General features: G+C 42.8%; 1 protein-coding gene across 1 annotated transcript; it reads right to left on the bottom strand.

The window, feature by feature from the left end:
• Nucleotides 1-2,735: 2,735 nt before the first annotated feature.
• Nucleotides 2,736-24,288, bottom strand: LOC117726318 (protein phosphatase 1H-like). Its single transcript, XM_034526524.1, has 10 exons — nt 23,752-24,288; nt 19,055-19,244; nt 17,682-18,053; nt 14,860-14,972; nt 14,389-14,473; nt 13,323-13,441; nt 11,665-11,728; nt 10,571-10,678; nt 8,929-9,080; nt 2,736-6,429 (listed from the first exon to the last, which is right to left on the bottom strand). Exons 1-10 carry the CDS (start codon nt 23,985-23,987, stop codon nt 6,282-6,284), a joined length of 1,587 nt encoding a protein of 528 aa, XP_034382415.1. The 5' UTR covers nt 23,988-24,288; the 3' UTR covers nt 2,736-6,281.
• Between the last annotated feature and the right edge of the window lie 1,620 nt (nt 24,289-25,908).

Genomic DNA, 25,908 nt, shown 5'->3' with positions numbered 1-25,908 from the left:
CATCCTTCTGACCAATGAGGAGTAGGAAGAGAAGATCCAGCTGTGTGCAACACGGTGTCTCACTCCCTCGGAGAAAACGGAAACCAATTTACTAAATTGAAAGCGTCTAATGACTTAATGCTGATAAGGAGCGGATACATTTTTAGAAATATATAATTTTTGCCAGTACGACTGTTTCAATATGATTTTATTGATTACATTTAACATATGTTGTTGATTAGCTGGGGGGAAAATATGCTATTTCAGTGAAGAATTACAAATATTATGAACAGGTCATAATTCTTATTATTCACCATTCATCCCAGCAAAACAAATCATCAGCAAGCTGATGCTTATAACCGACACGACAGTGTCCAACCTCTGCATCGCTTCCAATCATGTGCTGCTTCATCATTTCCATCACATGTCTTGTCTAATACGTCTCATGGCTCGGTCACCGCTTCATAGTTTGAATGCAAATCAGCTGAAAGCGCACGGGTTTTTTTTAGGGGGGGAGGGGAAACCCCCTCAGAGTGAGACCTCTGCATTTTCTCTGATCTTCGCTCGTGCCAACACCCGTCCTGAGGTTCCCCGCGAATTTTATCCACGCCGCTCCGCCAAACCCACTCCTCCTCCACACCGACCTGACATGCGGCAATTTCGAGGGGGAGAAAACGCGAGAGAACCCCGCAGATTGGAGGTGTGGATTTGGTGCACGTTTTTTGGGGGTTCGGAACCGAGTCGTTTTTGACGGCGGGGCAACTTTTCCTCACGACGCAGAGAGAGAAACGGACAACAATAGATGATAAAACAGTCTGCTGCAGTTCAAGCTGCGAGGCGAAGCACGGGAGACGACGTGGGGTTTACATTTTCTGTTGTTAGTTTCTCACATCCAACAAAAATGCCGGTAATATTTATATAACACGATGCGTTTATTGTCACTTTTTTGGTAGGCTTGTCTCGTGTGCTTTCATAACGCGAACAAAATACTATAATCGACGCTTAAAAGAAATGACTTTTACTGTATTGTTATTTAAAATTGCTAGACATTGTGATGTGTTTATGGGGATCTTTGCACGCGTAATGTATTGGTTTTTTTTTAACGTCTGCAGCATTGTCGCGTAGCCGAACTGTGCCGATCTCAAACGGTGTTCTTCGCTCGGCTCATTAGTGTCATGCTGATATTACTGTTTTAATGCCATTTTTGTAAAAGCAACATTAATACCACAATCCTTTTTTTTTAAACATTTTATTTTGCAATGTGACAAAGCGATGCGGGTCGCCTGTGCCGCTCAGGAAATCCACGCAGAGCCCCGCCGGCCTCACCTGCCATTTCCCATTTCCCCCCCGCGGTCATGTGAGGAGAGCAGCGGGTGCAGGAAATGGGTGAAAGGTGCAGGAGGTAGGTTTTCTCTTCTTCTCTTGCTTTCTTCAGGTGGGGTTTTTGTCTGACTTTATTGCGCCCACGGTTTATTTTTTTTGTTGCGCGCACGCCATCTTCCCATCCGTGCGCTTTTACGCACAGCTGGCCGAACTGGGGGATTGGAAATGGAGTGAAGAGGACAAAAGGCAAAGGCACAGAGCACCGGGGGCCACGCGCTGGGTGAGGTAGTAGTTTGTGCTGTTGGTCGGGCTGTCACATTGCCCCATGTGGAGATGACTGCGCAATCTACTGCCTTGCCGGCGCTGGTGACTTGCGACAGAGGAGTCGAACCGGATCGACGTGAACGACTGAGCTCACGGTGTTTGTAAACATGATAAACCGAACGGTGACGAATATGCCTTCACAAGAAGCTCCCGTGAAACCGTTGGGCGTAAATAATCAGGGGGGGGGGGCACATGTGTTCACACTAATCCCGTGTGTAAATATATACGTAATACATGGAATAAAGTGATTTTAATGGAATGCATCACCTGCGTTTGTGTTTCTGCTCTCTGACTCTTTTTTAAAATTCATTACCCGACACAAGTCAGGACGAGTCCAAAGGAAAGGGAATTTGTTTTCATTAAGTCTTTTTAGGGAATTAACTTCACTTGAATTCTTTAGGCTTGTAAAACATAATTGCTGGAACTTAAAAGTAAAGTTTATGGACTGTACACAAGTCAGTGGGTATTTATTCCAGTATTTTAGGGGAGGGTCCAACAAGTGGGACAGTTTGGGCTCTTTGTCCAAAATGAAAAAAATGGCAGGGATATTGTAAAAACAAAACAAAAAGAACATTATTTTTGTTATGCATTTCATTTTGACAATTGCCAATCCCACTGCTACCTAATATAAATGTATACCATCTTATATTCTTTGTGCACTTTTAGTTATTAATGGCAAACTGAATTGAGCCAATCATAGGGTCATATTACTATTATATAATGTGGGGAAGGTGTAGCACTTTTTCGAATAAGACTAACAAAACTGGAGTTTCTTTTCAGTTTATTCTACACGACAGTCTGAATCAACCCTGTAAAATATTTAAAGTTTCAGGGAGCATCATGTAGTTCCTCTAATGGATCCCTCTGCGGTGCACAAACAACAATATTATTGATTAGTTTTTTGCACGTCTGCTCTTTTGTTTCTTGCTCCTTTCAGATTTATTTGGTCTGGTAAACTGATTTGGACTGCAAACGGAGATGAGTGCTTGCATATTGAGTTTGCTCGACATTTAATTCTTCCTGTTTTTTTTTTTAATGAGGCAAACTACATTTTTCTTTTACATTTATATGTAACATTTATTGTTTTTCATTTCTGGAAAAGAAACACTGAAGGTAAACATTGCTTTTTTTTTTGCACGAGGAACATTTCACATTCACATACGGGGAGGTCGAGGCTAGCACAATGGTCACTTAGAAATGGTTCCCCACTGGGCTTCAAACTTCCTCTATGCTACAGAAAGAAAAAAAGCCCAGCTTTTCTCCTTTTCCCGTTACAAACTTTATAGTCTAAAAGGTAGAAAAAAAACACCAACAATGACTACTTTCACAATACAGCAACTTCAAACAAGGGACAAAGTAAACTTTCAAGAGCTTCCTCAAATATTTACAAATGTAGTGGAACCAATAAACCGCCCTGGAGGACTCCCCATCGTTTAGAAAATCACTCTTAACATCTGGTCCACTTTATGATAATTGAACCTGAGTTGATGTGCAGCAGTTGGGTGGCACGAAACAAACAAAATCCTATATTCATTTTTTGACATTCATCTAAGAGGACAAGGCGTAATGACAGGTATGAGGATGAACGTTCAACACATTGTCTGATGCCCCATTTTGACGTTTAGGTGGCGGCGGGACAGATTTGACTCAACAAAACAGAAATATAACAAAGACATTCAATAAAAGTTTTAAAATGATGGAATTACAGATGCAACAACAAATAATGACATATTCAAATATTCTTTCGTGGAATGTCGAGGAGTAAAAATGCACCATATGGATTTTAGACAAATATAAATGACTGCTGCTGAGAGGAATGTTGGTAATTGTCAACTGCAAAAGAGTCAAAGCTAAGATGATACATAGCCCATGCTACACAATGGCACATATCATGTGACGTAAAACAAAAGTGTGATATTTTGGGAAATGCATTACACCAGAAAGCCAGGAAGTGTGTGTGTCCCAAAATGTCAAATGATTCCCTTTAACAAGGTAGTGGCAGTGCACGATTTCCAAATGATCTTTGGATTCAGTCAATCACCCGATTTTATGAAATAAGGAGACAAATTGTCACGTTGCAGTAGAGCCTAAAGTAAAAATCTGTGCTACAAATTATACAATCTAAACTATCACTGTTTATTTTTGTCAGTCAAGGATTTTTTCTTTTATAAAAGTTATTAATTTGATGCTGTTATTTCTTTCTCAGACTGGAATCAAACTTTAAACAAATTATGACTTTTATTTATTGATCCTGAAGTTGATAGTTTCTTCTTCCACCAGACTGCCTGTGCTACATCTCAACCCAATGTGGCTGGCTGAGCAGTGTAGCCTGTATGAATGCAGAATAATGATGGAGAGAAGAGAAGAAAAAAAAATACACACGGACATAAAGTTTCTGACGCTCTGTTTTCAGACAAGTGGAACTCTTCATGTTCGCCGACATGGCTTTAAAAAAAGTGCAAAATGAAAAATTAAGTTCTGTGTCTGCTTATTAGCATTTTTGTTTCATTTCATTCCCGTCTCTCGCAACCAATCATACCCTTAGCACATATGCTAAATGTCTGGGATGCTAATAACTCTTGGAATTATATCCAGGTCTATGCACATCTACAAACAAATAACATTATCACAAACGCTTTGTTACATTACAGAAATACGAATTCAGTCCATAAAAAAAATCTAAACAGCAGTGTAAACCATTGCACCGTCACTCATATTCCCAGCCTAATATGTCACTGCATGCACTGACAAAATCACTACATCCAAACCCGGAACATTGTGACCCTCTGAAGACAAACGAGATCCATGTCGAGCATGTAAAGCGTATGAAACATGCAAACCATGTTAAAGCAAACAAAAAGTTTCCGTTCTTTTCCTCTGTCAAACTTTTGTCCAGATTGACTTTGATTGTATTCCGTGATATATATATATATATATATATATATATATATATATATTTTTTTTTTTTAAAAACAATTATTAATTTAATTAAATCCTCCCTGCTGCAGGGAATATTTGTCCCTTCATCATTTCACACATCGTGATTCATGATGTGGGTCAGTCTAAAGTGCGAGCATCTTGATGTACAAGTCATCTCATCTAACGATTAGTCTTGTGAGGCTGTCCCTTTTTTATTAAACTAAAGTAATAATACAATACTGACTTAAAAAGGTTTTAGTTTGACATTTTGGGAAAACTAATTGGTTTTCTTGCCAAAAGTTAGTGAGAAAATTGATAGCACTCTCACATTTGTTCATTAAATACGATGCGACAACCAGGAGACCGTTAGCTTAGCGAGACAGGAAGCAGCGGGAAATAGCTAGCCTGGCTCCGTGTAACCATCCTACCAGCACTTGTGAAGCTCACAGGCAAACATGAAATATCTCTTTTGTTTCAGACAATATGTGGTGTAATGTGTCAACTTTTAGATAACTTTGTTTTACATTTGGACGGATAAAGCTAGTTTCCCTTGCTTCCGGTCTTCAGCTAAGATAAGCTAACGTTATCCGAGTGGTATCAAACTTCTCATCTAACTCGGCACTAAAGCCAGGGTTTTACCCTACATGATGAAATATGGAAGTTTCATTAATATTTCATGAAAATAATAACATACAGCCAAGTAAAAACACCATAACCATGACTACTATTCACCAACTTACTGCAACTAAACCCAAAGTCACTAAAGACCAACAGATTCATTTTAAAGGAACATTTTTAAGACTCCATATCAGATGAAATGACTTGTAACAGTGAACATCTTTTTCTGTGCAGATGTTAAATGATGCCAATTTTCTAATTACACTTGTGGCATTCATACAGAGCTCTCACCCTGATTTGCCTCGCTACTGTGGAGGTGGTCAACATCAGGTACTCGTCTCTTTTTCTTCTGCGTCCACATTCTTAGAAACATGGAAGTTCACCCTCCACCCCACCCTACAACTTTCCACATGACAAAATATTTCAGGCTTACTGGGCTCACACTAGCTGAAAGCCACAACAAAATACAAATGCATTATGCTCAGATTGGGTCGAACCAAAATCTCATCACTGCAATCAGTCCGTGATCTAAAAAGCAATCTGGAGGCAGTTCTTCAGCAAGTGAGTCCTTCAAAGCCACACTGTGGCAAAAACAGAACGCAGCTGACCCGTCAGCTCGGTCCACGGTCACGAGACAAAGGAGGTTTTTTCATAAACAAGTTGAGTATACAGTACGGGAGAAGAGGGGAGGACTTAAAGAGTGGTAGGAAGAGGGGATATGTAAAGCACTGCAAGAGAATTAAGAAGGACAAAAGGTAAAGAGGTCTTTTCATCATTTTGGAAGTACATTCATCTATTATGACTTTCACATCTCTGCAGGAGTTCAGGGTCAGTCGCTATTTTTCAAGACAATTTTGATTCGTGACAAATAAAATCAAATGACCAAGTATCAATATTTGTATGTTTTTCTGACTTTAGCTGTGGTCCACGGAGCAGCCACATCTGTTGGCTGACCAATTCTGAACTCCTGTCGAGATATGAAACGCCAACAAGTCTAAACATCCAAACATTAGGATATCGTTAGTCTAAGGAAGAAAATGTGCAAAGGGCACACAAGGAAAACTGAACGGGGGATTCTCAGTTCACATCAGTCCTGTTGGTTATCTCTGTCCGGCTCCTCAGGGCTGACGGTTGCCGTACATCAGCGGTATGATGAAGGCGGAGATGTCATCCCCGGAGCCCAGGCGCTCATTGGTGATCCTCCAGCCTCGGTCTCTCAGCACGCCACGCGCTCGCATCACCAAGTCTTGTGCTGCCATGGTATACCTGGACCACAGAGGGAACAACCATGAAGCCTCAGTATGTGGGGTTAAGTCACTAGTTTGTCATTATACGCTCTATTAGTCTCCATATGGCCTCAAAGCACCATCTTTAGACTTCACAGTTATTGGACCTCCTCTGATTTTGTATTAAAATTAAAATTTGTGAAAAGTACGAGAGCAACTGGTTTGAGGATGTAATTCATCCTTAAGAGGGAAACAGTGCTTGTTATATACAAATGTTTAACAGTATATGATTAATGTATAATGCAGATAGAGATACTTGAGAACTGAAAGAACCAGTCTGCAGAATTAAAGCAGTAAACCTGTTATTAAACAGAAAGTCTCATAATCAGCCCTGCTCTGAGGTTATGTTTCTTTTCATTCGTTCATTCTGTTACTTTTCACCTTGTCTTTCCTTTGAAATACCTTTGTGTGTTTCCCCCGTGATTAGTTCCACCTGTGCCTCCTTCCTCCTTCCTTTGTGCATTTAGTGTTTGTGCTCTCCCGTCTTTAGTCGCCCACTTTATAGCGTTCAGCCTTTTTCCCCTTTGTGCTGGTTTGTTTTGAGTAGTCGGAAGACTAGAGGTCCAGATACCTTTCTAATATTTATAAAATAAAAGTAGGACATCATAAAACGTTCTAACATCAAAGTATAGGTCAGAATATAAAAGTTAAGAAAATATGTATTTATGTATGTATATTTTATTTATTCATTTCCCCCCCCAATTTTATTATTTTTCATATTTTAGGGATCGTCAAAAATCCTTACATTAATAGATTAATACAGTCAAACAAACAAAAGCATTTAATCTAGTATCATAGCAGCGATGCTGTTACGGCCCATCTTGTGTTGCCGAGGGCTACACAAGGCGTAACATACGGGTATCACCTTGGCAAAGGTGGAACGAAAAAGGATATTGTTGTCATATCCTATCAATTCCTGCTGTACTCTAAAGAGGGCATCCTGGGCTTTCCAGTGATGTCACATGGGTAGGGGTGGGATGATGACAACTTCCTCTTCCTTACGACACAAGATGTCTTGTGTATCAGCAAGCACATTTCATGCCATTAACAAATATATAATTTCCCCCACCAGGTGCCTATGAAAAGTTCAGATCATAAATAGGATTATTAGGAATTAATAAAAAAATGTGATTGGTCCAAAGTTAATGTTTTATTTATCTCTGTGGAAAATATCTGAATTTTGGTCGTGAGCCAACTGTATAATGACTTTAGTATCACTTGGTATCTCTGTGCCTTCAACGATGGAGGTGCCGTGTGGAACAATGTGATAAATGGCGTGTGGCGTGTGACAGGAAGCGCTCAGCTTCACTACGGTAACGTTACCAGTCCCACGTGTCAGTGACAAAAGGAGGCGGCCTCAGACAGAAACCTGGTTGAAGGTTTTATCGGCCTCCATAAACAAGGCCGATGATGCACTGATTGTATAGTTGTACAACGATACCCATTAATGATGGCATATTACGCTCATCTCCAGGTTCATACTTTGGGTTTCTACCAGATCATGTTTACATTCTTTAATCTTCAACAAACTCTTAATTCTTCTCATACCGTGTGTCTGAATATAACTGTATTCAGCCTCTGTAACGCTCTGCTTTAGAAGCACCTTTCTTTCGCATTTAGAGAATTCTAACAGCTCTTTTCATGGTGGATACTTGGATACTTCCGGGTCATTTCACTCAGTTAGGAATCTTCCGAAGCAAACAGGACTATTCGACCGCAGCCAGAGACAGACACATGGGCCCAACGTCGATGTCCCCCCTAAGGCCTCAAACCTTGAACCCTCAGGGACTTGCTGATGTCACCTGCTAAGTGGTTGAGTGTGAGAGGCTGTAAGGGCTGGACATGGTGTAAATACGAATGGGACAGATCATGATATCATGACAAGGTCAACAAATATTGTGTATTAATTTGAGACGTTTCACTCTCTGATTTGAACGTCTTCCAAGCTCTTTCCTCACGAGATGAGATCATTTGAAATAATCTTTTTACTCGTTTTTGTCAAAACAGCTTCAATGACAAAATGAAATATTTGATAATAAATTAAATTCATCTTTAATCCTTAATGTTGTGTAGATGTAATATACCAGGCTGAACGCACATGTGCCACCCTCTTTGTTTACCTTTCTTTTTTTTTTACGTCTCCATGCTTCCATTGGTGCATGTTTAACATCACATGGCTATGCATTGTGGGTAATTCCCTTGAGCAAATATGCATCTAATGCTGACTTACGGAAAGGGTTCATAACGGGCTCAAAATGTCGGCCGGAGACTCAAAGACTCAACGATTTGACACCTGAGGGTGAGGGGTGGAGCTTTGTGGATTTACTTCCTGCCGGACCAACTGCTTTTGGACTTTTTTACTTAAATTAATCATAGAAATCTCTCTGCCTTTGGGTTCAGTTCTAGTTTTCTCTGCATTGTTAAATGTGGACAAAAAAAGACAGACAGACAAATAAAGAAAAAGAAACAAACAGCAGACCTGTGTAGGTCATCAGGGTCACAGTTGGCCAGGAATGTGGTGACGGCTTCGGCCACTTCCTGGTTGGAGAGGACATCCCAGAGGCCGTCGGTTCCCATTACCAGAACATCATCGGCCCCATGCTCATACTGAATCAGGTTGTATACCTTCACCTGCGTGCCAAAACATGTCGAGTTTGTTAAATAATTATTCATTAAACAATATTATACCAAAGATTCCTTTAAGTGGCTCGCAAGACCAAATACAGTCAGCGAAGGGAGCTCAAGTTTCTCAGCCATCCTGAAAATCCACACTGACCTGGCGCTCGCATGGCGTCTTTCACAACTTAATGAATTCGGTGCAGTTCTCATTCACCGAGCGCATCTCAAGAAACTACTTGAAAGACTCTGCTGAGGGGTGAAAGAGAACGAAAGAGACGGAGACGCAGAGTGCCGAGAGGAGACGAGTCTCCCACGTGAACCTGGCATGAACCCTGGTATTAATGAATTAAAGATCAAGCAGGGAGCTCTGGGAGGGGAAATGTAAAACTCTATAAGACAAACTGCAGTACATCAGGAGATGAAAGAGCTTTGGAACCAGCGCCAGACAGTCAGACAGGTGCGCTCCAGTTCTCCCACAGCAGAGGACCGTTTTCAGACAGAGACGTGTTAGACCCATCCTCTGATTCAGGGCCTACGTCATGACACGTGAGGGTCCGGATGAATGGTGGAAAGAAACATCTGCAACATCTGGTTCGGGTCGTTAAGGAGTTGGTTGGCTGACGTTGTAACTGTACCAGCGGCATCAGAAGGAAACACAAACAGTCGGAGGGTAAATGGGTTTATGTGACCGGTGCACAATTCCTCACGTTTGGAAAGCCCAGCACGACAAATTGAAACACAGGCCGACTGCAAGAACGCTTCATCAGGTTTTGCCCAAGTGGGACTGGAAGCGCACTTTTTTCTTTGCACTTTCAACCTGCTGGTGTAATCTATAACTGTTGGCGGTAAGATGGCGTTCTTCTCGCTGCCTTTGTTGTCACGTATTCTGGTGACAACCACCTGTAGATCATTGGCATAGGGGGAAACCGTTGGCTGGACTGTGTCGGGTCACACGCATGCACATACGGATGTGTCAAAGGGGGAAACAAAAGGAAAAAAAGGATGATACATCACGGTGGCCAAGTCAGCGGACGTCTCCATGTATGACTTATATAGATAATTGGCCTAATAACAGGTTGGTAGCCGTATAAAAAAACCTAGCCTTTAATTAGGAAAATATTTCCCCCCTGGCACTCTGTTACCTAGAGGAGTGAGTCATGTCTCCGTGTTTAATGAATTATAAAGTAGATTATTGCTGCGTTTGCCCTCAGATTTATCCTCTGCACCGTCGCATTGCATCATGGTTCAATTAAGCGTCTGTTGAACCGTGTCGAAAAGGGTTGAGGCTCAGTGACTCCATTCCCGCGTCTGCATTTCATTTTTTAAATTCAACCTTTATTAATCCAGGATAGTCCTGTCGTGATTTCTAATCCCTTTTCCAAGGCGGCAGCATAAAACGTTTCACGAGTAAAAAGCCCAAATAAGAGACTTAAAAAACAAAACAGCCAGAAGTGCTCCACAGAGCTGCCATGTGTGCCGTAGCAGGTCAAACCCAATCTCACCTCAGGGCAACAGGAAAGGAACGGTTTGATGTAGATGTTGGAGTCATGAACTTTGAGGTCATGGTCACCGAGCCCACGGGTTACACCGATGGTGGCCAACACTCGTGCCTGTAAATAAAACATAGTCTGGTTTAGTTAACCTTTCTCACACCTTTTTACACATTTCTTTTACAATGCATTTCTGACAGAAAATTCGCTGTTTGCCAGTTAATCATTAATAAACGTTTGGCGTTCCCATATTGACTGACAGATGGCAAGTGTTCCACCCTGGTGGCTCGCAGTCAGAATTCACTACAACGTGCGGGCGGCTCCCAGTACGGAGTGTCGCAACACAGCTTAGCATTTTGGTGTATGAAATGTAAACATGTCGGGTGGCGCTTTAAACAAATATCACAATATGTGACTTTGTTCAGAGGTATGTGAAGTGGAAACTCGATTTCTATTCTGATAACAATCAGATTCCACTCTCTGATCCCTGTGGGAAAACTCGTTTTTCCTCTCCTGGTGTTCATCAGACAACACTGGCGCGCTGTGTGGTTGTCGGATGCCGTGTCCCTTCAGCTTTGTCTCGCTTTGCATCAAACCGGATTGATTGAAATAATGAAACAAACCGACGTGACTGGAAATCTGAAGCGTTTTTGTGCAATATATTTGGTTGATTGCTTTCATTTTGGGTCCTCTTCCTCTCCTTCTCATCGCCCTGCAGTCCCAGTGGAGATTAACTTCACTTATCAGAGAGACAACTGTCATCTCCCGAGTGGTGTGTGTCTGTCTGAATGTGTGTGTGTGTGTGTGTGTGTGTGGTGTGTTAGATGTAGCTACTGGAGTGAAACAGATGGACTGTCTCCTTTCTCTTCTGGTGAGGGTGTACATTGACACACACTGTGTGTGTGTGGTGCTCGCACATCAGAGACCGAGTGTTCGCCCACTCTCTGGATGGCTAGCAGGCATGCAGTGTGTGTGTGTGTGTGTGTGTGTGTGTGTGTGTGTGTGTGTCAGATTGACAATGTTCGAGCGAGTGATTTTCTCAGCAGTTCTGAATTCCAGAGTAGATGTACAGAACTTGCAGTAGACACACGCACACACACACTTACCTTTTTCCCTTCCCCATATATTAGTGGGAACTTGAGATCTTCATTCCCAATGGTCTTGTACGCCCTGTGTTTGAGGAAAGAATAGAAGAGCAGAACCAGACCGAGAATGAATCTTTCCTTCCTTCCCGTCGGTCACATTCACACTCCAGAGGTGCATAATGGAGTGAGTGAGAAGAGCAACAGCGTCTCCCTCGGGTGCGTCATTATCCACCATTATGAACTACATTGGGAAGGATGCTTTGTAAGCAAGATTTCAATCAAAATTGGCGCGGCAGGTGCTAAAATATCCTGACTTTTAGACCCCAGTATGAGACAAGCTCCAAACAATACACATAACATTACCATTATTGATCAATTTCTTGTCAATAAACATGTAGTGTAGGTAGGGAAACCAAGCCGCCGCCATCGCTATGGTTGGGTTGTCATGCCGTGTCCCTCTCGAGTGCAATAACAAGCGCTGCTGAAACATTTAGCGAGAGACAGTGAGGGGGAGGGGGATCCTCGACTACACGGGCAAACAACACGAAAAAAAAAACGAGTTCAGAAGTGAACGAACGGAGGCAGGCGATCTGGAAACGCACTTAGAAAATGGGGCTTTGTCGTCAGACTGAAAGACTCCGCGGCTGACGTCCTTAAACTAGCTAGATTAGACTCGGCGTGACCAGTTCAGTAGGGAATATCAACAGCTTCAAACGGCTTCACTTTTTTTAGCTGCTCAACAGTAGCCAACGGTAGAATAATTATACATCTCTTGGCTTTCTCAAATCCTACTAAAATATTTCTCCTGCTGCCTTGGTTCATGTTGAAAGTGTTGGCGCTGGACTGTGCTGGCCCCTCTGTTTGGCGCCTGTGGCGTTGGACACACCGGGGCCTTTTTGGGGGGTGATAAATCCCTCTAGTTGTTCAGTAAACCCCCGGTCTCCCCCTGGTCTCAGTTTTAGCTCCAGGCTGTGAGAATACCCCAGTCTGTCCGAGATATGAACAAAAAAAAACTACTTCCTGGCTTGGGTGTGAAGGGAAACATCGGAGTAGTGGCACATCCTGGCTGGCACATTTCTGCTCCTGAGGGGTGGTCTTATGATGAAATATACATCACATCACACACAGTGCTGCTGTATGTGGCTCTATGCACCAGTGAGTCAGTGAGAGAGAGAGAGAGAGAGAGAGAGAGAGCGAGAGAGAGAGAAGCAGTAAAAGCACATCTCGTTACCGGCTTCCACCGAAGCCCCGGTCAAACAGCATGGTGCCTTGCCGGCCCACAGAACACTGCACATACAGTGCTGTATCGTTATATCATAACTATCAAGTCAGGCTGCTCCCTCATTAGCTCTCTGCTGGTCTCTTCAGCTCTGGCTGCATAGAAGGGTGTGATCAGGGGGAAAGGAGGACAAGGGAGTGAGAGACAGAGGTTGAGATTCCGACCGCGGCACCAGCAGCTCACGGCATTATTGTCTACGGTGGGTGCAGCCGGGGGACGTCCGTTTGCCACGCCACAACGTGAGCGGGTTTTCCTTCCTCGCATCGCAACTCGAGCGCTTTGAAATCCCAGCGAGGCAGGTCGCTCGTCCTAAAGCACACATTTTGGGTCTGCCGTCTCGACACGCTTCGTCTGCTCAGTGAGAATAGCGTGTAAGGCACATAATGAATAGAAGACTTACCATCCATTCATGGTGAAATCTCTGTAGAGCATCCTCTTGCCCACCTCCTTCCTCTGAATTCTCCGGGGAAATTCCAGGTGCGTGAACTCGTGTCCTAAGAGGTGGGGCTGCATGAAACCCTGGAGGACACAACGACGCTCTTCAAGTCAGTCAAGCAGCTACATGTGTGCCGATCAAACGATGACAGTCATCTTCCGCCACGCTGAAATAAACTACTTCATGGAGACACTGTTTGAAAATGGCCACACAGACCTTGTTATTTACGTGACCAAGCCACTACCATTTCACTCTTTCTGAATACATAGTGCCGTCCGTAGATATCTGTGCAGGCCATTATTGGCAGCAGTAACGTGTTTGGGTAGTCAGCTTTGCTTTGCTTCCAACTAACGAGAGAGTTCCTCCAAACTTTTGGAGTTTGATTCATGAAATCGAAAAGGTCAACCACGGGCAGCGATTCTCCGCCGCGCTCGCATTGGTCAATATTTCCCCCGTTGCGCGGCTCTCTAGGAAACGGATGAACTTCAGCCGCCGTGCTGATTGTGTTGCTTGTTGTGCGAACACACGGTGTGAGACTGTGGGGCAACAATAGAGCGCCGCAGGCCCGGAAAGGAGACAGCATTTTTCTGCACTTCCGGTTCCCTCGACTCAAAGTCAATGGATCTTTTTGAAGGCTTTTCACGTTTAGTTTAACGATATAAAATACATCATTAGATATCATTAGCTTTTCACCTATCTGCTTACAAGCGGCTAAATTAAACTACAGAGGTTGTGTTGGGTTGTTGGGCAAAGTAAAAATGACAACTTGGAAGCTTAGTGGTGGCGTTAAAGTCATGTGACTGTGGTGTGGTTGGTTTGTAGTCCAGTTGTGTTTATTTGTGAAGATTATCTTCCCAAAAAGAAACGTGTGAGTATCATAAACGTCTGTTCGCCACGGACCTTATTTTCTGCAATAATCCAGAATCCAATGGAAAAATCCCATTGGCTTTTTGTACCTCTATATATTTGTCAAGACTCAGCGTCGTACAGCAGACACACAAAGGCTCTTTATGGCACGGCGTTTTCTTACCAGGAACTGCAGCCGCTGTCGTTCTGATTCCGGCGTGAACTCTGTCGACATGGGAACGATCTCATTGTTTCTAACGATGATAGCCCTGCAGACACACAGACGACGTCGGAGAGGTCATGCAACAGGCAACCTCGCATTGGAACAGAACTGTTGAAACAAACTGGCTCAGGGAATGCGACAACCCATGCAAGAGAAATGAGCATGGAAGCTGTCGCATGGGTGCTGTGGAGGCGTAACAGCAAAAAGAAGGTGAGCTGTGAAGAAGGGAGAGACAAGAGGACACACGGACCAGCTCTTATAGCATGGAAGGCCAAGATGAAGCGGATCAGCCAATTTCCCTGCTGAGGTCGGCCACTAGAGCGTCCAAAACATGTGATGTCATCACATGTTTTTGGGGCCCCCTGTACTCCGGATCACTGCCTGATTCACAGGCTCTTTCATTTTTAGTGGACAGAAGATGAGCATACACACCTGCTGTCGCCTGCATTCCCAATGTATAGTTTTCCGAGGAGGTAAACCACAGTGAGAGCCGTACATCCTCCCGTGATGTTAAAGACTTGCTTCTCCCTCTCAATCTGGGCATCCTGGGAAAAGCGAGAGAGACGGTTGTCAATCTTTAATGAAGATTCACTTAAAAAAAAAGTTTTAAAAACCTCTCACATCCAACCGCACATTCAGAGTAAAGAAATCCACACTGTATGCAGCCCACGCAGACAGAGGGAAGGTTTAAATACATTGTCTCTGCCTACGTCTGTTTCATAAATACGACTGCATTGGAGACAAATAACCAGGAACAGACACTGAGCAAGAAAATCTGATCAACTCTTCTTTAAGAAAGACACATCGCTGCAGACTATTGATTGCTTAAACCCGAACCTCTTGTTGTGTCAGTAGACAAGAAGTGTCATGAATAATGTAGACGGTGAATTGGGAGAGTGATATTTGTGTATTTCCTTAGCATGTCACGGTTCAAGAGGCTTTATACTGATCATACATGCCCACCGTCCTAAATTTCATAATGCTTGGTTATGGTTCAGTTGTTTTTTGCATTCCAATCTTGCAGAAACCCTGCAGACAGAACTCTCTTTTTTCCCCCTGAAAGTTGACTTTTTGCCAAGAAGGCCGCGGCTTTCAATGACGCAGTGAAAATCTTCCACAAAGGATGTCAAATCAAACGGAGGAGGGTTTCTGTTCTTCCTCTCCAGAAAACAGTGATCTTCTAAATCTGGGTACCGCAGGGTCCAGCTTGAACTGTTTTCCATTGCCATCTAGTGGTAATACTGCATAGACCTTCTTCTCCGGATATGTGTCGCCACAGAGCAATTTAAAAGAAACAGTGAAGGAAAATAACAAAGAAACACACACGACTGAACGCTGCAAAAAAGAATATCTTCTCTTTTGGATAAGAAAGAACAAAAGGGTTGATTTGGCGTGTGGCTGTTTCTTCAGTAATTAGGAATGTCACAGAAAACCACACCTTGGGAAAAAAGCAAATTACATATTTAGTCAGATGCCGCCCTTGAACTACCGAAATCCGCAGTGCGTATCTGTGTGGCTGAGTGGCGTTAAGCCGGGAGCCATCATTTCATAAGCCAGCTTTTAAACTGTAATTAGAGACGCTAAAGGCTGCGGTGGGAAAACTCAGGTCAGAATATGTATAATAATAAGTGTGTGTGTGGAGCATATGTCATATTATGACAGCAAAGACTATTTCCATATCTGCTTAGTGTTCATGCAAATATTTACTGCATACACACAGTGTGTCTGTTGCTACTGTAAAAAATATACATGACAGGACGTGCACTTTAATGCTGATATTTCCCTTAAAATAAGAAGGAAAAGAAACGAAAATGTGGTGAGAATATTTGTTTCCCATCCATAAACTATATTTCATTTAAAATAAAGGAATTGTGAATATTGGTGTATGACTGCATTTCAGGATATTTTATTTCATATATGTATATACTATTATATGACACTAAACTCAGTGTAAACTCAGCACTAAATAGACTCTTAAATAAATGAGCTATTTACTGACCATCAGCTACAGAGAAACACATTAATGCTTATGAATGCACGTCATGAGTCAACTTTCCATGATCTTTATAATATTGAATTATTGTCTTGAATAACTGATTCATTGTTTGGTATATAAAATACTAGAAAGCCGCTTCCAAGAGGCCGAGGTGACAAATTAAAATGTCTTGTTTTAGTTCAAACTCAATTATATTCAACTGACTAAAGAAACATATCTACATTTGAGCAGCTGGAACCATTGAAAAGCTTTTGCCGTTGTTCCTTTAAAAAAAGATTACTTAAGATAAATTTGATCATCAAAGTTAATGTGGATCAATTTGCAGTCATACTCCATTAACTGACTAATAATTTCAGCTCTAAATGTGTTGCAGATTTACAGATAAATCCCAAAACAGGCCAGATGTCAACATGTCATAGCAGCCTGAATAACTTGAAGGGCTGCGGAACTTAAGAGACAGCAGAGGTCCACATATCCTGAACTTTATTCCCTAGAATGGGTCAAGCTCCAAAAACACGGGATCCTACATTTACCATATGCAACTTTAACAATAACGGCACCTTCATTAGACCCTCCTTGTCGGGGATATGCCCACAGTTTGCCACAAACGGACATTCTGCTAAAAATCTATAGTCCCCAAACTTAAGCCAAGTTACATCATTACGACATCATCAGAGTTATTTCCCCAAATTTTGGAAGCTCCAATCAGTTATAGAAGACGTTACACAACTGCTTTTCTCAGGGTACATAGACTCTTCATGACGCCCTTTTAAGGTGGAGCTTTTCAAAGTGTGCAGAACATAGTGTAGGTTCTACAACTTCTGCTAATGGGATGATGATGGCAGGCAGGTCAGACACCTGATTCTGTAAGAAAATAATAAACACTTTTCTGCAATCTCACCGTGCACTATAAGCCATACGACTCTGAGCACCAAATCCTAGAATATTGAGTTGTGACCCATGACAGAGTGGCTTCCCATCTCACCATCTCTTTAAAGTTCTCTATGGCTCCTATCACCAGACTCTCACCATCTCTTTAAAGGCGTTCTCTATGGCTCCTATCACCAGACTCTCACCATCTCTTTAAAGTTCTCTATGGCTCCTATCACCAGACTCTCACCATCTCTTTAAAGGCGTTCTCTATGGCTCCTATCACCAGACTCTCACCATCTCTTTAAAGTTCTCTATGGCTCCTATCACCAGACTCTCACCATCTCTTTAAAGGCGTTCTCTATGGCTCCTATCACCAGACTCTCACCATCTCTTTAAAGGCGTTCTCTATGGCTCCTATCACCAGACTCTCGTGCTGGATCTTCTTCTCGGTAAAGAAGCGAGGTTGAGGCGGGGTGTTGCACGGGGAAGCTGGCGCACCTGCGGACCCGCGCAGGGAAGCGGCCCGGGTCAGGCCTCGGTGAGGGCCCGGGGTGTTCCCCTGGAGGTAGGGGTTGTTGTCGGGCTCCTCACCCAGGACAGTCGGGGGCAAGGAGGCTAGATTGCGTAGGATCTCGATGACGGCCTGGAGCTGGCAGGCGATGTGGTGCTGCAGAAGGCGGGAGGCGACAACCGCTGCACCTGAGCCGGCGTGGCCGTCGAACAAGGCCCAGTAGTGGAACACCAGTCCTTCACTGTCCTGCAGACACATTTACAAAATATGTATATTCAAGTCACAGAGCAAACTAACAGATATGATATAAATGATAAAAGGATCATAATTATTCTAGCTCAAAGATGCATATCTTTACACCCACTAATCAGTATCCCACCTACACTTTAATTACCAAATCAGTTTCCATGAAGAGAATCTATAAGGATTCAGAATTCACAGGTGGGGTTTCAGTTAAAGAGCAGCTTTTAAAACAATTAATAAACAATGCTTTACATATGCAGTGTGCCACAGAAATCCTTACAGACTCGTTTATATTTTGAATTTTACGCCGACTTGGTTTGGTTGAGCGCCTTTTTGATGTATTATGACGCACATACGCACAAATCTCAACACGCCATACTCAGGCTACAGAAATGTGATTTGAAGAAAGAAAGAGAAAAAAAAGAAAAAGCTCAATGACTAATGCTGCTGGGTGACAGGTACGTGTGAGTCATCTCCAGGAGGACAAATCCAGGAGAAAACATCGTGACTCATGCTGTCTAACAGTGTTTGGAAGCTGCAGAGGTCGAACCTCCTCATCCCTTCATTTCTCTCTGTGGGCCGACACAGCACAAGCCCGCCCTCACACCTTATTCATGTCTGTGCCCTCACACACACCCTGCTTGCTATTACCTGACCTTGAATGCACAATCTCTGTCAAATAAAGTTGTGTTGTTTTTTTCTTCTGTAGATTTAGGTTTATTTGGTGCCTTGTTGAAAAGTTAAGAGATCACCAAAGTACTTACAGTTCATCCTAATCGGAACATGTGACTGGAAATTGAATATCAAAGAGTTTTAGATGTCACCTTGAATATTAGGAAATCCAAATGTCCTTATATTTCATTGAGCGATAAACGACCAAATCGATTAATCGACATACGCACCTGAACTGATTATTCAATGACGGAACATAAACAGCTCCAAGTGCTTTCTCAGTGCGTCCTGTATGTACGCTGTACACCCTTTGTGCATTGGTGTCTCCTTACCTCTCCCAGCTTGCTGTGCTCCACACGGAGACCCAGGCCCTCCCCGTTGGGCAGCGACGTGCGTCTCTTGGCCGTGGGGGTCCTGCTGGGCGTGGAGGGAGGGCAGTAGCTCATCGGCCTCCTCCTCGCCACGACCACCTCGCAGCAGGCCTGGTCTTCATTCAGCGCACTCTTCCCTGCATTAATCACCCTGGAAACAAAAGGCATGATATAAACAGGTGGACTCGTATTTTACAGGCGTTGGCGGTTTGTCGGACATGCGCAGGTCCTAATATTAAAATCGTGTCTGGCAAATCAATTTCTTTCCCCCCCCCCGAGATAAAATTTTTGCAGCGAGCAACAGATGCGCCACTCGCTGTGATTGTCCAGCCGGACAGCTGTGGTCTGGAACAAGAGGTTGAGTGAAAGCCGAACATCAGATGCTTTTTGTTGTTGTTGGATGAAACAGTGCTGTGGTCTTTCATGGTTATTATGGCTCACTGCAGGATCACAGCAATTAGTCCGAGCCGCAGGCCGAGGTCTCTATCTGTGTGCGCCCGGCGAAGCAGCTGGCTTTGTGTGTTTCTTGAAGATCAAACGGGAGAGCTTGTTTGTGGTCCCCTCTCTGTCGCCAGTGTCCTGATGCATCAGGACACTCGCTTCTGGGAGAATTAGAAGTCTTTGTTTTTGTGTGTGGCGATACATATATGCTCAAAGCTGTGTGCGTGTGTGTGTTTTACGTGCTGCTTTGCTTCTTTGTTCGTCACAAACAGCACAGGAGGCGTGCAAAAAAATACACATGAGCAAAGTCGAGGCCTGGATTTGGAATATAACCGGTACATTGTGTATATTCTTTGTCATTTTGACAGTTACATTCATACTAAACACAGAATATGCTGATTCAAAGACTCCTACAAAGTGCCAGTAATACAATTGGCTGGAGAAATACTGAATCTATTCATATTTCAATGCCTTATTTCCAAATAATGATGCTGCACTTTGTGTTCACTGCTGACACAGTAAGATGTCTGGCCTCCTTTAACCATGCGACTCCTCCCGGTTACCAAACCCTCCATATCCCAGAGAGATAAACTTGATGTCCGTACTGTTATCTACCGCTCCGGCTGTGAAAGTCGTGGCATATTGTTTACATAGCAGTGACATTTCAAAGAATATAATCCAATTTCTACCTGCAACAATAACTGAGTAAAAAAAATAATAAAAAATCGACATAATTTCTTTGGAATTAACACCTAAACACATTTGCTCGTCTCTGCCGGCCGAATAATGATCCAATAGCTGCAGTAATGTGAGCTGTATCTACCGATACATGCTCAGCAAATAGAGATTGTGGAGGCAGTTCCAGTGAGGCTGGAGGCAGACAGACGTCTCCGGAGGGTGTTGTGAATGTGTGTGCGAGTCGAGAAATTGACATGTCTATTTATAGACACAGACTTTGGATGTTTTCTGCTACTAGGCTTGTGGTTCTTCGCCTCAGATGGAAAGAGACAGATAGCGACACGCTCGCGGAGAGAGAAGTGGCGAAACAAGCACAAAGATGTTTCAAAGAAGTGACCTATTATACACGTATATATACTGTACGTTGTCATTTGGCTTTTGCTGTTCCAATATTTTATTGCCACATTATTTCATGCTGTTCTACATGCTTGCTTTGCTGAATAATGTTTAAATTTGAGAGAGAGACCAAGGGAGAGAAAGACAGAGAGGTATTGTCTTTTGAAAGTCTTGTCTGGCTGTCCACTTCCACTGCAGATGAGGCAGTGGTTAAATGGGAGGATACCAAATCAATAAAGGCGTTTGTGTTTGGAATCTGGTTCAAGTGAGGCCATTTTGCTTTAGCTGCAGAGGAAATCCAATAACCAGGGAGCCCTTTTTAAAATGTGTACAGCAGTATTGTCTAATCACTGTATCAAACAGCAAATTCCACAGAAAGAAATAGATTTGGTCTACAGTCAGACTGTCAAAATGTTCCACTGAAACACTGTTAATTAGTAAGTTAATTAGTGCTGAGGCTGTACGAACAGCGGAAATATTACAACACTCTACATTAGATTTCTTTCTCGCGGATATCGCGGCAACAGACAAGAAACGGCCTTCGTTTGATGAAGCTTTGCTGTGCTCTCAACTCCCACGAAGCACACCGTGTTCACAGTTCAACTGCATGCTAAGTGCTTTGGTTATAAAGTGTCATTCACCATCCACGCGCTGTATGAAGGGCATCATGTCCAGAGGGCTGGTCTTCACTATGACTACGCAGCTCTGCTTTCAAACCTGATATATTTCCGCTGCACCCTCGAAAATGCATTCGGAGTTATGACGGCCGTAAAACACTCTGACGCATCGACCGCTTTGGAGCTCATGATGGACAAGTACGGGAAGTCTTCGTCTGCTTCATCCGATCTGCTGTCAACAATCTGTGTGTGTGTGCGTGTGTGTGTGTGTGATATCATGTCCTGCTGGTCTTACTTGAAAAAAGACATGTTTATATGAACTTTTGAACCCTACAGTCATCCTTCAGGACTACAATGTGTTTAATGGGTCCAATCAATAATGGATCATTCTGTGGTACTCTATTTCATGATAAGAGCAGCTGATGCCATTGTGTGTGTGTGTGTGTGTGTGTGTGTGTGTGTGTGTGTGTGTGTGGCCGTGATTGAAAGTGCCTTTGCATCTATTTTATCCTCATTTCACCATTTGCAGGAAGACTGATCTTTTAAAAAAAATTCTCTGCCAATCAAGTTTCATTGTCTGGGCCAGACAACGGTGCCCAAGGATGAGATCATTATTTGGTGAGGCACAATGGTTCATACAGCTTTGCCTCCGTTTAACTCAAAACAGCGAAAGAGCTAAGAGTAAAAATGAAAGAAACAGTCTTTCAAAAGGTCTAGATTGAGTACGTTTTCTCAAGGGTATTGGTCAGGATTGCAACACCCCCTGAATATCTGAGATAAGAAAACACAACGGTAAAATGGGAGAGCTTGAATGGAATTATAGAACGGAAGAGTTTGTCTTCAATATAAAGTTGTGATGGGACTTTGAGGAAAAATATGCAGTTCACAGTGATAATGATGGAAAGTGTACACAAAAAATGTGTTTTTTCAAACAGTATGTGCCACCTATACCATTACGAGGGAAAAGGCTTTCAGGATATGGACAAACCAAAGTGTTTCACAAACTTAACACGGCATGCTATATGTAAAGCTTGTTTTTTAAAAAGGAGGGTAAAAAAACACACCACCATCCAACTTTATACACCAACTAATGATCTCTCTCTCTCTCTCTCTCTCTCTACACTCCTATGCACAGCACATCAACATATGGAGAAATCCAACGTGGAGAAGTGAGAGCCAAAATGGCTGCTGTAATGACAACACAGAAGGCTTTAATTACAGATGAATTCTGGTACGAGCTGAACTCATTAACGACACCGGTCCCAAAGAGACACTCACGCCTGCTCTGAGTAGTGAGAGTGTGTGTGTGTATGTGTGTTAAAGAGAGTAGCACAAGAACTGTTGAATAGAAGAAATGCTCGAAAGAAGAGCTGTTCTAAATTCACAGATAGGCCAATTAACATTAAGTCGAACCCTGTTCTTATCTTTATCTACTCATTCAGGAGCTAACTATTGATTAAATAGCAATTCGTCCCTCGGTCAACACTCAAGATTCTGTGTATCTTATTGTGAAATGTTAACCCACACAACTCACACAATGCGACTCGCAACGCGTATCATTAAGTCAACAGAGGGAACAGATGAGCTTCCAGTTGTATTAAACACATAGTAACAAGGGGAGTCAACTTGTAATTCATCCATGTACCAGAGTTGGCCACTAAAGAACCACCCTCACACTAATATGGTGACGCGCCATTGTTCCAATAACAATGCTCTTTGGTTTGCTCATGGAACGATATCCTGGCTCCACTACTATCATATCAGATTATGAGGAGAAATGTGACGTGATTACACACAATTACTTCTAGTACACTGATGGTTTGGCACTAAACTACAAAATGTGGATGCTGACGGGGGAACAATGACTAGCAGAATATGCACACACAAGTGCATTAGTGTATATATATATATATATATATATATATATATATATATATAGCATATCTAGAGCCTATTAACGAGCCATCCTACACACACAGACAGCTGGCCTGTAAATAGAGCACTATGTAGACACTAATACCCAGATGCTGCTGGTACACAAGTGGATGCATCATCCTCTTACACGTGAACACCAGCTTGGGCTCTCAGGATGGAGGCCGGTACCCACGACTCACAGCACACACGTGTAAAGTGCATACAAAGCTTGGATGTTAGGTGCAGATCCAAAACAATGGCGCAGATGGACGCAGGGGTCACAACAGGTGCAGGGTCTGCTTCCAGGTGGTGCTTTTCATCTGTCCTGAGAATGTGTTCGACAGTCACTGCTGTGACGGATACCTGGCAAGCTCTCAGGCCTCCTCCTCAAGACTGCACGCAGGTGCTTTATATCAGACGCCACCGTGCTGATGACACACACACACACACACACACACACACACACACACACACACACACACACACACACACACACACACACACACACACACACACACACACACACACACACACACACACACACACACACACACACACACACACACACACACACACAGCAGACTTAAGAGCAGCTACCGTCAGGTTACTTACTCTGCGTATCCGGTGGCCCACGGTAATCTCCTCGTTTCCTTCAGGATGAGGATGGGCCGAGCCATGTGGTCCGCGGAGCACTCGATCTCGTCCGGGGACAGGCCAAGGAAGTCGGGTCTCATATATGGGAATTTCAGCGGCATGTCGGAACCAGTGTGGCCTCCTCCGCCGGAGCCGCCCCCGGCCATGATTCCACCCATGAACCCGGCCACTGCGGACTTGACCCGGGTGAGCATGTTGGTGGCGCGTCGCGGCGGGGCGTCCGTCGGCCGGTGCTCGGCGCCGCGGCTCCCTTTGCCCGGATTCCCCCCCAGCTCGGCCACGCTGGTCGACGGCAGCCTCGATGGAGAACAAGAGGCGGAGGAGGAGGAAGAGGAGGAGGAGGAGGAGGACCTCAGACGTTTAAAGCTTCATTCATCCAGAGAGGAGACAACAGCCGCAGCCGGAGGAGAGGATGATGAGAACCGTTAGGTGAAGCCCTGCACACCCATGGAGAGTCATTGATAACAGCTCGGCCGTCGTGAACGCGGAAATACACTGAAGATTAACGGGTCATGTGATGCAACCATGGATGCACACTGCAAAAGATTATTCCATGTTTTTTACAAAGCCCACAAATATATATATATATATATATATATATATATATATATATTTTAAAGTAATATAATATAATAATTTAAAGAATACTGATGTAAAACTATAAATATAAAATAGCTAGTGTTGTAGAATACATCTTTTCTTTTATGGTCATTTGAATCGTTAACGTCATTTCCCGGGATCAACTGCAACAGGAGGAGCGACGAGTCACTATTAAGATAGCTCTATTTTGATTATCATAACAAATGATATATAATCTATGCATACAAAACCAGACTTTAACCTTCGGTAGGCTAACTAAAGGCAAGGCTGTTATTTTGTGCAGTGCAGGATGAGCAGTTTACAGTGCTGACAGCAGGTTAAAGGTAAATCAGCCCTGTAGTCGTTACACGGGCTTTTGTATTCTACTGTCCTGAATATAAATATCGTGTATTACAATCTAACACTTGATATAGACGCTCGCATCATGCCAGGAATTATTTTAATGATGGTAAGGAAAAAGAGTTTATTTAAAAAAAAAATTACAGATCATTTAAGATGCAAGCTACTGGAGTCGTTGTTGGGTTGTGAGGAGCAAACATTTCAATTTGTAATACAATGGAATTATTTCGTTTTAAATCTTATGTTCCCCTTCTTCTCGTAATAATAATAATAATAATAATAATAATAATAATAATAATAATAATAATAATAATAATAGTAGTAGTAGTAGTTTTCAGTGTTATCACGTTTTGAAAAATCAACATATGCATGCTGGTATCTTTTTCTAAATTGTCATAAGCCTATACTTCATACATAAGTAAGTGGTTTATTTACTAACTACTTATATAGTAAATATTATATAATATATTATAACTTGTAAGGAATATTATAATATTTTGTATTTCCTTACGTCAGCAATATTCTCCAGCATAACTTGCTCTTTAATTGGAGGACCCCTCCAATGTACGGTTTGAACCACTTGCATTTAGGAAAAGAGCAGCAGAGCTTCACAAACAATCTATTAATGGATACATCATTAATTTTTATAACCGTAAACATGATGGATTATTCCAGAGGAGGAATCCCTTTTTATGAATTACAATAAAAACTGCAAACATGATGACTCATTGAGCAATATAATTTTCCTTGAGAGTTTATTCATTCATAACCAAAGGTTAAGACTGCACCCTTTATGGTTCACTATTAATTTATAACCAAATGTTAAGACTGCACCCTTGATAGTTCACACCTTTGACTAATTATCGATGAATTGCTAACATGTATAACTTCATTATTACCCATGGAAATCGCACAGTAAGTGTATGGGAAGTGGCATGACTGTGGGGGGAAAAGGACGATATTGTAATACACACTGAGTCCCAGTAGATAGAGCCATTGCACACAAGGAGAACAAGTCTGACGTACTGATTACCCGATGATAGCAAAGGACCTTCTTTTTCTTTATCCAGGAACTGCTTCAAACAATATTATAGTGCTCTTCTGTGAAATCGTAACAAGAAATACTACAATAAATAGGTCTTACGGTCCAGGTCTTGGTCTTATCAATTTCCTTTG

This window comes from Cyclopterus lumpus, chromosome 23, assembly GCF_009769545.1.
Source record: "Cyclopterus lumpus isolate fCycLum1 chromosome 23, fCycLum1.pri, whole genome shotgun sequence".
In the NCBI taxonomy this organism is placed as follows: domain Eukaryota; kingdom Metazoa; phylum Chordata; class Actinopteri; order Perciformes; family Cyclopteridae; genus Cyclopterus; species Cyclopterus lumpus.
This window is presented reverse-complemented; position numbering and strand designations above follow the sequence as displayed.